Genomic DNA, 15,304 nt, shown 5'->3' on the forward strand with positions numbered 1-15,304 from the left:
TCTCTATCTGGGTTGGGTTCAAAGAAGACGCATTATAAACTGCACATATACATCTTTATTTATGTAGTTCAGTTCATACAGTCGTCATAAGCCACATTTCTGTGTACAACAGCAATGCAATAGCATTAAACAAGAGATACTACAGGCTGGACTTCACTCATGTTAAGGGCAGTGTAAGGCAGGTGTTTTACAGCCATCTCGTGGTGTAATATTGTATTTGTCTCTAAAGAAGCTTTAAAGCGTGAAATAATATTTTAATATATAACAAAAAAAAAAATAACAGTATTATTTAAGCCTTACTCGTATAACACACACACATATAATATTAACAGTTTGAATAAATATACAGAGCAAATATTTAACATTCAAATAAAATAAATATTTTATAGTACAATTATTAATTAATATAGGTCTGCCTTGCCTGATTTGAGTTAAAATCCCAAACCATTTACTAAATGTGTACCTAACTGTCCGGATCACCACTACCTCAATCAAAATAATGATGTCTGAAAAGGAATCTTCATAATAATTCGGAATTCTTATTGCACATAACCTAAAACCAAAGCCAAACACACAGACAGTTTGAAGCCACCTTCCACTCGATCCATATTCAGCCAGCTGAATTTCTATATAGATCCACGCATGGGGATGGGATTTATTGATGCCTGTAATGGTGTTCTCATTTCTGGAAAACGGCCCCGAAGATGTCCTCGTGGTATCTCTTCTCATTCTGTTGAAACAAAGTCAATTAAAAAATGTGTCCAAAACTACTTTTTTCCAGTTATTTTCAATGTTTCATGCATGAAAGGGTTAATGTTAAGTCTCCGCTATTAACCAGGTTATATATTTATTCAATATCCTTTTCATCAATATCAGTAAACACACAATTGTAGAATATGCAGGGATTCTGAAAGGCTGAAAAGCTGGTCGCTTAATTCACAAAGCATATGAAAACGTGCCCTGTTTTGTTCTCGTGTGTTTCAATTAAATCTTTGAGCGCTGAAGCGCTAGGTAATGATGCGACCGGACATTCGGAAGTACAGTACAGTAATGCGCATTGCCAGCAAAGAAGGAGTCTACTCCTCGATGCGGTTTGCAGCAGCCCGATGCTCTGGGGTTTCTCTCCACTCACCTTAAGCTGTGTCAGGTAGTCTCCTGCCTGCTCCAGATTCAAACCCAACTTGTTTGCAAACAGCTCCTTAAGAGTGTGAGAGACGTCCCGGGCCATGCGCACGTCCCCGCAGATATAGATGTGTCCCCCGTCCTTGTGCAGGACCCTGTACACCTCCCCTGCCAGCCTGTCCCTCAGAACATCCTGGACATAGACCTGCATGAGACAGACAGCACAGTGAACACCAGGGCTGCTGGAGTACATTTTTTGTATTTCATACATTGTACCACTAGGTGGCATAGGTCATCCAAGCAACAGAAAGGCATGCGCTGAACAGAAAGTGTACTTTGTCTCCTCTGGTTTCAAGTCTGTATTTAAATTGGGAAGCGCTGTGAAGCAGCAGTGCCTCTGCTCTAATAAAGCACTGTGCATGTTTTTCTCGCACCTTGGGCTGGCCGGGTTCCCTGGAGTAAGCGGTGTAGACGTCCTTCAGCACTCCTTTGCGTTTCAGCTGCAGGGTCTCTGCTTGGTAGAGATGGTCCGTGTCAGACTGTCGACAGCCGAACACCAGGGTCATGCCAGCGCCGGCCACACCTAGAGAACAGAGGCAGCGTGTTTATAGCAATCTGCTTCAGTCGTAAATAACTGCTTTATACATGTGATCTGTGTGCGTGTGAACCAAGCCAAGCACCTCCTGTAAACTACTATACAGCTCAGGGCAAAAGCTTTGCGTCTCCTAGAATTTCAGGCTTGAGACATTATTTAAAATGTAAAATCTTTTGAATTGGTGTGCCTGCAGTACTTGTCAGTCCTGCAGCATGGCAGTTGTGTATTCCCATAGGCTGGCTCACCGTTCTGTTCCAGGTCATGCAGTCTCTGCTGCCAGAAGCTCCTGAAGGGAGCGATGCCTGTGCCGGGCCCCACGAGGATGGAGGGGAGGCTGGGGTCCTTGGGGAGGTGGAAGCCGTTGGCCCTGAAAATACCATGCAAACCGTGAGTCAATACTGTGAGCCTCGCTCTCAGTCTGCCTCCTCTCTGAGTCTCGCTCTCAATCTGTCTCCTCTCCTCTCCTGCCAAATTTGGCAATCTATTCAATTATTTCAATAAGGATAACCGTAAGGTGTTAATATACTCCAGACATCCTAGGAATACTCTGTTGTAAAGGGGTAACCTGATCAACAACAGAACTGCACTCCTGTTCTATTGCAGATCCCCTGCATTGCGCACGGGTTCATCAGACCAGCCCCCCTGCCTCTGCCTGGCAATGCCAACCCCAGCAGTACCTGCGGATGAAGCACGGCACCACATCGCCCTCCTTGATGGTGTTCAGCCAGGTGCTGCAGACCCCGTGGTGCACCGGACCCAGCCCGTCTGTGGAACAAGAGAAGAGGAGGCGTTAGTGTCCCTGCGGCTCTCTCCCTGTGTGGAGGCTGCTCTCTGCGGCCGGGCCGGTCCGTACCTCGGGTGGTGTAGTTGACCACAGCGACGGTGAGGTGGATCTGCCGGGGGCTGTGGTCCAGGGAGGAGCTGATGGAGTAGAATCGGGGTTTCAGGGGGGGCAGCTGGCTCAGGAGGAAGGTGGCCGAGGCCTCGATCGAGGGGAACTCCTCCAGCACCTCCAGAAGCGTGGGGCTGTTGAAAGACTTCCACGTGTTGTACTCCCCGGGGTCCTGGCAAGAAATCCAATAAATACAAAAATCAAGACGTTTTCCCCACTTGTATCTAAGCCCTGTGAACTGAGTGGAGAGGCGAGAGCTGGCTGGAGCCTCATCAAAGGTAACTCTGATGTATTCTGTGCAAAACGACGCCTGCGGTTTGGCATTATGAGTTCATTTAAGCACTACTTTGGTCCCTCCTTATCCCTCCCTGTCCCCAGGTTTACCTGAGCGAGTGCCTCCAGCCTCGTCCTCTCGCTGTCCTGGGTGGAGAGCTGCGCTAGTTTCCTGAGCAGGCTCTGGGAGGGCGGGGTGGTGATGTCAAGGAAGTAGGTCAGGGTCTGTGAGAGGGTGCAGGCGGGGAGGCGGGTGTCAGGGCTCCAGGACTTCATCGAGTCTGCAAGGAGGGAGACACAGGGCTGAGTCATCCTGTCTTTTCATGTGATTTTCATGTCAGTCGTAATCTGACAATAACATCAAACAGTATAATATGTGCATGAACCTGGAAGACAGTGCATGCTTTCAGGATTGGAGCTCCACCTCAGAACTGTCTGTGTCTCAGTGATCTTAGAACATTCATCTGTAAGTCACTGCGCAGCTTTTAAACTGAAACAGCAACATCAGTTTACCCGGCTATTTCTATCATGCCATCTGAAATGCTGTAGCTGGCTGGGAGCAGTCTGTGTGTCTCCTCACCTTGCCCGCTGTCTCTGCACACCTCCAGCCGCAGGTTCTGGTTGCTGGGTGGAGCGTCCTTCAGCAGTTTGATGATCCCGCTGACCAGCGAGGCCTGGTTCCCAGGGAAGACTCCCACGTGCTCTCCGGGCAGGTACTGCAGCTCGCGGTCCTCCTCACAGCTCAGCTCCACCAGGATGGTCTGTCGGCTGCAACGAGCACAACCACGTCACTGAATCAACCCCTTATTAATGCACCCCTTCATTAACATTCAGACGAGATCACCCAGTTTAAGGGATGTGCAATAGGGAAGCACAATCGAATTCACAGTGAGTAAGGTGAAGATGCTAAACTAATGGAACAGCGGAAAGTGGGATCATAGGATGATTTTCTGAAATGACTCACTTAAACAGGGCATGCCTGATCATTACCGCACAGAGGAAAACCAGGCCCGCCCATTATTACATCATCTTTAGAACACCCGTGTTATCTTGCTGCACAACGGAACAGCATTCCAATTCATTCTGATTGTTCTGTTGGCCACTGCTACATATTATGATTTTGAATAAGGATGGCTAAACATTAGCTCGTGACGTTACATTGAATATACTGGGATCAAATGGAGGAGCGTAAACGCAGCTCAAAGACATATAATGGCTGGTTTCACTTGGACCGTCTAATGTTATTGTATGTAAAGTAGTCCAAGACTAGTGCTGACCGGGGTCTGTGAAACCAGCCTTTGGTCTTATACAATTGAAGAGCTTGCATACGTTGACAGTGGTACTCTTTCAATACCCCGAATTCCCCACCAGAGGGAGACTGTCGCAATGCTACAGCATGATCAGTGTGGAGAAGTTCAGTACCTTGACTTGGAACTCTGCAGGTTCTTCCTGGATTTTAATTTCATGGCAAAAACATCTTTTGAGTGGACAGCGGAAAGTGCTAAAAAGAAAATGCAATAAAAACAACATTAGAATTGAAATTGTACATTTTAAAGATAAAAAAACAGCATTTTCTTGAGCTATGTTTGATGCAGATGTTCTTGAGCTCTGTTCTATGCAGATGTTCTGGAGCTCTGTTCTATGCAGATGTTCTTGAGCTCTGTTTTATACAGGTGTTCTGGAGCTCTGTTCTATACAGATGTTCTTGAGCTATGTTCTATGCAGATGTACTTGGGTTACGTTACGCCATACAGCACGTTTCACTGTTGAAAGAGGAAGAAGGAGCAGCGTGTTCACACCTTTCACGAAGTCTGTGCTCGCAAGCTCGTGGGCCAGTCTGTATCTCTCGGGCTGCCAGACATCGCTGAAACTCCCCGAGTCTGGGAGCTGGATGTTGAGCTGCCCCCGGATATCAAACGTGTTGCAGGCAGTCTAAAAACAACACACGAAACATCAGAAATACAGCCGTGTGATCACACGAAACAAACAGCATTTTTAGGGTTAAATTTCTTTTAGTATTTCTAAATTTGCCGGTGGGGCAAAGACCTGTAAACAACCTAAGAATACATATAAATCCCCAAGTTGTTTATTTCATGTTTCGTATCTTCAATTATTATTCAGGGATGGGAATAAGCCTCCCATTGCATAGCACTTTGATCCATTCCTGGATTTAATAGGAGAATGGGAGCCTTATTTCCATCCCTATTATTATTATTATTATTATTATTAATTTATTTATTTAAGGCGGTTCTCTGTAATGCAGATCATCAATAAAACCCTATAAGGGCAGGTGTGTTGATACCTTGAAGACGGTCCCTGCCCAGGTGTGGAAGGCCTCCTCCTGTCCGCACAGCTCGTCCCCCTCCCCAGTGGCACAGATCTGCCTGGCACCCAGCTGCTCCAGCTTGTGGTCCAGTGTGTGGGCGAAGGCACAGAACTGCGGGTACATGCGGGAGCCCAGGCCAAACACACAGTACCTGCCAGGGAGACACGGCTGTCAGCTCGGGGTCTGCTTATTGCGAAGTTCAGTTAAACAGTACAGCTGCGACTGCAAAACCTTGCAGTCTGTTCATGTCCACTCTGGAGCAAGTCACGTCATGAATTGAATTGTTCATTCACACAAATCATTTCTGATGCGGTCTCTGCATAGCGAACAGTGACACCGAGTGGCCGCGCGTATGCTTGTATCAGCCTACCTGAATTTGTTGTTCAAGCGCTTCATCGTGAATAAGGATTTCCTGAAGCTCTGTTAAAAAATAAAAAATAAAAAGATGTCAGACGGTATTGCTTTGGTCCTGTGCTGTTTGCACTAATGAATAAGCAGCCGGTTGTTTTCCGCACCTCTCCGTTCCCGGGGGAGTCTCCGTTCCCGAAGGTGCTGGTGACGATCACCAGGAAGGTTTCCTTCTCCAGGTCGCTCGGGTCATAGTCGTCCATGCACAGCACCTGGGAGGCAGGGAGGCAGAACAGTGAATACAGCGCAGTGAATACAGAGCAGTGAATACAGAGCAGTGAATACAGTGCAGTGAATACAGAGCAGTGAATACAACGCAGTGCCGAAGATTAAAATAATATTAATAATAATAATCTATTGCAATACAGTCTTATTCAAACTTTTATATATTCGAAATATATAAAATACTTCTGTATGGTAGCTTGACGCATGCAAAAAGCGCTTTAAAAGTTTACATTTGTTGTTGTATTGGGAAAAAAAACTTTTAAATTCTTACAAAACCACGCCCAAGATGGTTAAACTAAAGTGTGGCTCCGTGGCTCACCCTGGAGTTGAAGGCGCAGCTCAGCATGGAGTCCAGCTTCCTGGCGAAGGTCTCGGATTTCCCCGTCTCGGTGGCGTAGAGGACTGTGGACTTCACCCTCGCTGCCATCACCTTGCCCATCAGAGAGGAGGCGAAGAACACCGCCCTGCGCAAACCAGGATCACCGATCGGTTAATACCATCTCACTGCTTATCTCCAGCCGTTCTTGATTTGACAGGTCGCACGGTGAACGATCACCTACCTTGCCAGGTCTCTGAATCGAACCTGCCTCTTCTGGGGTCGTTTCTGTTCATCCTTCCACTCGTGTGTTCTCCAGGGATCCGTCTGTTAAACAGAGAGGTGTATAAATAAGTACAGGGATTGCGCAAAGAGATAGATGGGGGGGTGGAGGTGTGGGGGGGGGGGTCTTGAATCAACTAAGAATTCAAATTCGTTTTGGATGAGTCAAGTATATGGAAGTCTATGAACCAGATTGGCAGTTAACGTGAACATGCACTTTCTTTCTTTGGTGGGATTGCTGGAGGGCTGTGCCACTGTGTACCTGGTAGTAGTAGAAGGGGGTGAGGATGTAGTTGAGCAGCTCCTGGTGGTAGACAGGCGTGATGCTGCCAGACATGGGCGGGACCAGCCACACCCAATCTGCAGGGCAGCCCCCGCGCAGACGGAACTCGTTCTGAAGGTGCTTCATGAACGACTCTGATGCAGAGTGGTGATCCATCACCGTCACGTTCTGTTTCTAGGAAATTCAAACAAGAAACCGGATTCAGTCACACTGAAACCCCTGCTGGTTTGCATTGACGCTGGAGTCTCCCCCGCGTGCACATTGCAGGGTTAATAACACTCGCGAGGGAAGAATGAAGGTACCTGGAAACTGTGAAGCACAGCGATGTTGATCTCCACTAGCGCTTGGTCCTTCCACAGGGAAGCCAGCTTGTTAGTTTCCAGACCCATTCTCCTGCCAACTTCCTAATAACAAAAACACAAAAAAAACTGTTATATTTCTTCTCTTAACAGCATCTTTGTGTATGAGGACCCAATAGTAATTGTGTTTCTATTTTTGTTTCTTATGCACGCTAGTCAATGCAGACATGCAGAGTAAGAGACTGGGATGAGACCAGCTGTGTTCAGGGCTGCTCCGTACCTCCAGGATGTTGTATCGCTGGACGTCACAGAAGTCCCGCACTCCTATCTCTGTCCCCATGTACCAGCCGTTGAAGGGACAAGCTGTGAACTCCAGCCCCCCCACTTCCAGAAGCATGCTGGACACCGCAGGCAGAGCGTACCACTTGAGATCCAGCTCCTTGAACCAGTCGAACCTGCGCAACAGAACAGAGAAACCATTAACAACTCGATGCAGGGCTGCAATGCGAAATATACCGGGAACATTAGAGGCATGGGGGGGGGGGGGAAACGGCATGATTACAGACAGTCCCATCGGAACCAGTGTATAATTCCTTCAAGTAGTTTTAGCCACACTGTATTACAAGTACGAAGGACAAGCGATTTCCTTTTCTTTTGCGAATGCATTGCAAGGCATGATGGAACAGTAATGCTTTAGAATCATTATCTCAATCATCAGAACCCCCCCCCCGATAATACATTCCAAGCACTGCCATGTGCTGCTTTGATTGCACTTGACATTGCAGAACAGTGTGATCCCTTCCTGGTTTTACTATGAATTCAATGGGACACACCTGAGCTTGTTACCTGTACCTGCACACTTGGGCTAATCAAGCTTAAAGTAAAACCTGGAATGGGTGAAACTGCTATGCAATAGGAGTGTTATTTCAATCCCTGCTTCACCCAATTTCCTATAGTTTTACCAAGATCTTAAGAATTGAGTGTTGAAACTCCTACAATAGGCATCGCTGTGTGGAGGGCGAATCTACCTGGGGTGCTCCATGGACACCTCGAGAATCAGTTCCGGGGGGATCTCAAACAATTCGGGGTCCTCTCCGTGGGCCTGGAGGATGAGGGGGAGCACCTCGAATCGGCCATACTTGGGTTCCCATCCCAGCTGGATACAGAGCTGGGGAGACAAGAGAAGCAGAGTGATGAGTCCTTGAAGGGCGTACCTGCCTGCCTGCCTGCCTGCCTGCCAGCAGTGATACACAGTGGGAGCGGTATGTGGTGACAGCGCCTTACCTCTGTGAACTCCACACTCGAGGGATCTCCCAAGAAGGACCCGTCTGGCCTCTGGTAGCCGGCGTACTTGATCAGCTGACTGTTCCAGACTCGGAAGTCGTGTTTCCCGTCAGTCCTCTGTGGGAAGACGGTGATAGCGGACCTGCAGCGAGACAGAGACACAAGACTTTGTTGCAATGCTCTGCTCAATCTGCACCATATCTTGAGTCCAGGCCAAGTGCACAGCTGGCAAGGATACTTGGCTCTTACTGAAAGTGCTGAAGGCGTTGTGTTTGTGTTTTTGCAATGTTATTCTTTCACCGAGGTGTGGAAATGAAGACCAGATTACTAGTTATTTAAAAAAAAAAAAAAAACGTAATCAATGTTGATGTTTAATAAACCTACCTTAGGTTTCCATTGTTTGATGCGTACTTGAGATGCTCACAGATGTACTCGAACATCTCCTTTGCTGTGTTGCATTGACGAGCATCAAACACCTGAAAAACCAGCATTATTATTATTAATGCGCATACAGACTAATTATATGGAAACTCCTGCCGCCATCCCTGACAATGCACAGTGACATACCTGCAGGTTTGACCACTGGATTCGTCCAATGCACCTGGGTGCATTTCTCCAGGCTTGCTTCGTAGCAAACACTAGCTCCTCTTCCGTCAGCTGATAGGTTCCTGTCTTCTCAATCTCCATGGTAACCGCCTCTACGCGGGCCAAATGCTCCTCAGTTTTTGGTCTGCAAGGTAAGTACGTGTTAAGACTGTCTGCTTTAAAGTTGGGTAGACTAATGATAAAATCAAATAGGAGAGCTGCTGTACAACGCAATACAATAACGTAGAAGACATCTGCAAAGGCCATTTTTATTTAATAAGAAATACATGTATTTATTAATAATAATAATAATAATAATAATAATAATAATAATAATAATAATAATAATAATAACAGTCAACATTATTAATTTTGCAGAAACAAAACTATGCATAATTTGTTCCAAAGGGTTATATAATAATGTGGTGAATTGAAAAGCGGACGCTTACTGTTTGAAAGACTGATAATACTGATTTATAAACTCAATGGCTTGCACCAGCACTTCCTCCGGTGGGACCGGCTCGCTCCGGACACCTCTGGTCAGAGCGGGGGGCATCATCACAGACCCGTGGCACATTCTCGACTTGCACGGGAGATTCTGAAGAAAGAAAAAAACAGAATAAGGAGTGAAGTTTTCAGAACCACGATATCGAGAAAGCAGCAAAAAAAATAATATTCAGCGAGGAGGAAGAGAAAGAGGTACCTTGACTGCTTTGCGGTGCAGAGTGTCTTGGAGTACGGATCCGTTTTCCATGTTTTTCATCCTCATGAACGGACACCTTTGTGTATTGGATTTGGGTACGCATTTCTTAGGTGGAGTCTATATTAAAACAATAATAATAATAATAATAATAATAATAATAATAATAATAATAATAATAATAATAACGTGAGATTGATGAATAAGTAATATAAACATACATTCATATAAATTACATTTTGTTTTTTTGAGGATCTGTAACTGTAAAACAAGTGTTGAAGAATCCTAAAATGTCTTAGATTAAAACCCCATTTTTAAAATAATACTTTACGTAGTGTTTATAACTAAAATCCCTAAACATTTATAACAGCAGCGAAAACAATAACGAATATTCAAATAAAACAATTTAACAGACCCCATTATTAGCCCAGTTAATCATTCTTCTTAATTTACCTCCGGTGTCGGTGTCTTGGTGATAATTTCGATTTTGGTCTCCTCTTCCAGCTTCACCGGTTCAGACTCATCTCTGATTCAAATAAAATAAAACGACATTAAAACTCGAGGGTGCAGGCTGTGGGGTTTAAGTATCGCTGAGAGAGGTAGCTACTGTTTATAGGCAATAGTTTCGTACGTTGCCATAATTAAACAGAAATATTCAGTTTACTTCATTAAAACGATTAAATACTGATATTGACAAAACATTAAAAAAAACACCTCATTGTACGTATTTAATTGTCAATCGGCCTCAGGGTGAATAGTAATCCATTAAATCCCAACCCTGTAACGAACTCGGAACAAACGAATCACCTCCACGCACTGCCCCTGCCCAAGTAAGTGTCTCGCCTATATTTTAACAAGACCCACTTCCAGACAGAAAGCTGTATTGATTATTCGGCTATCCGTTTCCAAATATCAACTTGTAGGTATAGCGCTCGTTTTGTGTTGGTGTCTTACCCGTATTGGTTCACAGTCGATGCGAAGTTATCGTTCTCGTCCTTGATGTCGTGGGAGTTCTTGATGTCGTGGGAGTTCTTGATGTCGTGGAAGTTCTTGATGTCGTGGGAGTTCTTGATGTCGTGGGAGTCCTTGATGTCGTGGAAGTTCTTGATGTCGTGGAAGTTCTTGATCTCGTTCTCGTCCTTGATGTCGTAGGAGTTGCTTTTCCTTTGCAGGTATTTCCAAGGGCACAGCATTGTTGTTCCTTCTTTATTACAGTTACTCTGAAACTATATTGATGTTATCATATGAGAAACACTGATCAGCACAACCCCAACCCCACATATAAAATCAAACCTCTCTTTAACCCTTTCACACACGGAGACGGATACAAAACTCTCCTCTAGTCTTGGGTATGGAGACACATGGAAGACGTGAAAGCATTGATTTTTTTATAGCCAGACGAGAGTGCCATTTTATCCCCATATAAAGCAACTCTTTAAACAAGATTTGTTTAAAATTATTTTTAGCTTACATACTGCTTTTTCATATTATTTTTCAAAAGGTATAAAAAGTTACAAAATGAAAAAACTAGCTTAATTATGCTGCCTTAAATTAACTACTCGTTTTAGTTTTGTAAATTAAAAGTTTGTAGCTTTTAAACTAAATAAATCAGCTCAATTATTATTAATAAATAAATAGATTGAAATATTTAACAGTAAAACAGGACTAATAATAAGCCCGATTTTCCCAGTTAAATTTTTAAATATAAATTTAAATTTTAATATATATATATATATTAGCTCAAAGAGCCAGCTCAACGTTTTGATATGTTGTACATATCTTTCTCAAGGGAGCATGTGTTTGAATCAAAACATTGGAGGTATATATATATATATATATATATATATATATATATATATATATATATATATATATATATATAATATACACACACAAAGATACTATTTAACATGGAAGTGTATAAAAATGGCTATATAATATTGTGCAAACAAACTTTTCATCGCAATTCATTAATAAAAATAATGTAATTGTATGTAAAAATAATGTGATATCTTGTAACAATTGTAAGTCGCCCTGGATAAGGGCATCTGCTAAGAAATAAATAAATAAATAAATACATAAATAAATAAATAAATAAATAAATAAATAAATAATAAGACATACATAAATACATAAATAACACAATTACATTTTTTTTTTGTTAAAACAAACAAACAAAAGAAAAACACTTGTTACAATTAATATGAAATGTCTCTGGGCTGGTTCCTTACCGAATGTGTTGCAGTTGTTGAATTTTCCTGTCTGTTGCAGATGTGTGTGTTTTTTTTTCCTCTTGACAAATGTTTGTCTGTACTGGACGCTTCTTCGCACCTCTCTCTTATACTGCCACTGAACCAGTGCACAAGTGGGAGTGTAGAAGCGAGGGGAATCCCTGGAGCGAAACACTTCCTGACTGGAGAACAGCCATGATGTAATCACACGGCTTAGCACATACTGGACACGTTTGTTTAACAGGTTTTTTTGGTTTGATCAACGATACCCGTCTGTAGCTATAATTTAGCAAATAGGTTAATCAGTACAGTGCTGTATTGTGATACTGCTGCGGAAACACTTTGTAACTATCGCAGAATCAGATTGCAATGTGAACACATGAAACAGTTAAGCTTTTGGATTTATTTATGAATGATGTTTTTGCACTTGCTGAAGTGTGGTAGGACGTTTAGTTTGAGGGGCTCACTGTAAATAAGAATTAAACATACCTCTCTTGGTTTCAGATGACATCATTGTTAGTGTAGATATATAGGAGGCTGTGTGGTCCAGTGGTTAAAGGAACGGGCTTGTAGGCAGGAGGTTCCCGGCTCAGCCACTGACTCACTGAGCAAGTCACTTCACCTCCTTGTGCTCCGTCTTTTGGGTGAGACGTAGTTGTAAGTGACTCTGCAGCTGATGCATAGTTCACACACCTTAGTCTCTGTAAGTCGCCTTGGGTAAAGGCGTCTGCTAAATAAACAAATAATAAACATATTTTCCTTGACCTATTCCAAACACATTGTCCTGTACACTGCGCGCACTGTTAGATTGGTTTTGCTTTCAAATTAAGTATGTCCCCAAACAATTAAAAAGGGATTTTAAAAGGTGGTGGCTAGGACTTGGTTTTAGGTGACAGAATTGTTATAATTTTTTTAAATAAATGGACGTGTCGTCGATGTCTGATCATTCACGAGTAGGCGTGTAGTTTTTTTTATTTATTTCTTTATAATGTACTTGACTGTACTTCAGAGTTTTTTTTGTTGGTTTTTTCAAACTATTTTTGCTGCTATTTCAGCTTTGTTTCAGGGCTGTAGATGTAGACACTGTTTCATTCCAGCGGCTCCCGTGTAGACGCACAGCTACGCCGTTTCTTACCATCGGTAGGCAGTATTGTAAAAGCACAGCGTTTATGTTGCTATGGTTCTTCTGCCGATTCGCTCTGTATTCTATTGCGTATTATGCGACACTGCTACACTGATCAACAAAGACGATATGATCAATAAGCAAATCTGACATAAATAGATTCCCAACATTTCAGGTCAGAAATAACACTATTACGAAAGTATAAAATTAGCAAGTTGGTGATAGTTACACCAAGGACCTGTTACAGTACTGCTGGGGGTGGGTTCTTTCCAGATTTGCACAATAACTTCGCAGTTTTCCAAGCTTTCCCCATGTTTGTACTATTTACTGTGGTTTTTCATGTTGTTTTAACATACTTTACCAAACCCCTCAGGGCGTTACAATCCTTAACTTTGCTCTACCATGCTCTCACTGTGTTTTATTTCCACTTTGCCTTGCTTTTACTGTGGGGAAACTTTTAAAAGGGTTGAGGCGATTAGAAGATTTACCTCTAAATGTACCATTGAGCGTTGGAAGTTTTGATGAAGCTCATTGTCGAGATTTAGCCTTCAAAGGAGATGAACCCCAAACAAAAAGCTGTTTCTCATAGCAATGGCAGCACAGGACAGGATTGAATATTCCAGGGTCTGTTATACTTTTACAGCTCCTAAGTTAAAAACCTTTGCCCTGAAACAGGAGACTTTGGCCTATAGCTTCCTGCTGACACCCCTCGGTTCAGACCACAACCCTGTGAGCTGGCATTAGTGCTAACTGTCCCAGCTCAGGGCTCCGAGAAACCATGTGACAATGTGGTCACGCTAAATTGGCCACTTGCCTGTAAGCACAGAACTGAGTGCTATATTCAGCTGAGCTCAGGACGCACTGGTCTGTGTGTGCGCTCTGTCCTGGTCATGTGATACCTGGCTCCTTGGGCAGTGCGACACCTGACCCTGTTTTAAAGGGCCAGTACCTTTTGTGTTTTAATTTTTTGTTTTGTGTACATTTCCATCTGCTGCTGGTATTGACTGACAAGCTGCACCCCAACACACCCTCTCATTATACTGGGAAATGCATACCTCTGTTTGGAAACTGACATGCTGAGCAGCTTTATAATACACATATGATTGCTGTATAATTAGCCACATTGATGGCCTTTTTTCTGCTACCATTATACAGCAATTATCCGATTAGTAATGTCAGATTTGACACCACACTAAGCTACTGCTGGGTGTTTACAATTTGCTGCTGGTTCATCACAGCTCCATGACTGCCGACAGTTTAAAAACTAATGCCAGGGGAATGTGTGACATGGATATGGTGTTATTACATAACATTATTCTAGCCTGCTGTAAATAGTTATTAAATAATCAAAGTGTTTAGAGTGTACAAGGAGAATGGAAACTTACTAAGACAGTTATCAATTGTGTGGTAGTCCCACATAAACACAAATCCTGTACAAACTGACATATAACAAATAACATTCAGCAATGGTGAGATTAAACTACATAAACAGTGCTCTCTATTGAGTAAGAAACACAGAATGTGAGGAGACTTCACTTTTCCTTTTCTTTCCTTTTGTTTACCAGTATTTTAAATCCAGGAATTGATAATCTACACAAACCAACTAGATCTAAACTCTAAATGTAACACGCATAAGAACCAGGACATTGAGCCAATACGCTGAGTCACACTTTCCATTAGTTTGAAAATCTAGAGGAAATAGCTTGAAAAGCATGACTTGCAGGGAGTGTTAGTCAGAACGAAACCCAAAATGTGTGTTTAAATCAACAGTAAAAGCTTATTCAACCCAACGCAGTCATAAAGCAAACAAAAAAATGACTTCTGTGCAACCGGGTGACTGTACAGCAAACAGTGGTGGACTTCATGGCTTTGCCCATGCAGAGTTGACTTTTTAACTGGTCATTTCTTACCCTGTGCATTACGGACACATTTAAACCAAATTAAAACCATGTGAAAGATTGCACACAAGCTCCTGGCACCATTCTCACACAGGGAGAAATCACATGCACAGTCCGGGCAGCTGCTGTGTTTGTTCCACTTCGGTTTCATTTCTTTTGAAAGCACTTGGTGTGTATTTTCTTTTTTTTTTTGCCTCTATGATTCCTCATATTTCTTTCAATGCCTACCAAATTCTCTGTGTTCTTTTTTTTCTGGTGAACATTTAACTGCCAGTACAAAAAACTGTATGTCTTAAAGTTAAAGTGACACAGTACAACATTCATTGGTGAGGTTATTGTTGAACCCTGGCCATACTGGTAATGTTGTTCCGTGACTGGACTCATCTAGGGGGAAATGGTCTGATGCAGTTTCCCATAGTGTTGGATTTTGGATGGCTGTAGGGACTTTGCCTGGGATTTCTG

General features: G+C 43.2%; 1 protein-coding gene across 1 annotated transcript; it reads right to left on the minus strand.

Moving 5' to 3' along the window:
* Positions 1–38: 38 nt before the first annotated feature.
* LOC117430593 (nitric oxide synthase, inducible-like) lies at positions 39–11,913 on the minus strand. Its single transcript, XM_034050807.3, has 27 exons — positions 11,822–11,913; positions 10,545–10,816; positions 10,044–10,116; positions 9,594–9,710; positions 9,340–9,488; positions 8,873–9,035; positions 8,690–8,781; positions 8,306–8,447; positions 8,050–8,189; positions 7,302–7,476; positions 7,025–7,126; positions 6,702–6,896; positions 6,402–6,484; positions 6,161–6,305; positions 5,724–5,828; positions 5,579–5,628; positions 5,185–5,359; positions 4,682–4,814; positions 4,305–4,383; positions 3,463–3,650; positions 2,994–3,163; positions 2,571–2,781; positions 2,395–2,482; positions 1,963–2,084; positions 1,557–1,705; positions 1,133–1,327; positions 39–730 (listed from the first exon to the last, which is right to left on the minus strand). The coding sequence occupies exons 2-27, from the start codon at positions 10,781–10,783 to the stop codon at positions 680–682; spliced, it is 3,531 nt and encodes a 1,176-aa protein (XP_033906698.3). The 5' UTR covers positions 10,784–10,816; positions 11,822–11,913; the 3' UTR covers positions 39–679.
* Between the last annotated feature and the right edge of the window lie 3,391 nt (positions 11,914–15,304).

This window comes from Acipenser ruthenus, chromosome 26 (assembly GCF_902713425.1).
Source record: "Acipenser ruthenus chromosome 26, fAciRut3.2 maternal haplotype, whole genome shotgun sequence".
Taxonomy (NCBI): domain Eukaryota; kingdom Metazoa; phylum Chordata; class Actinopteri; order Acipenseriformes; family Acipenseridae; genus Acipenser; species Acipenser ruthenus.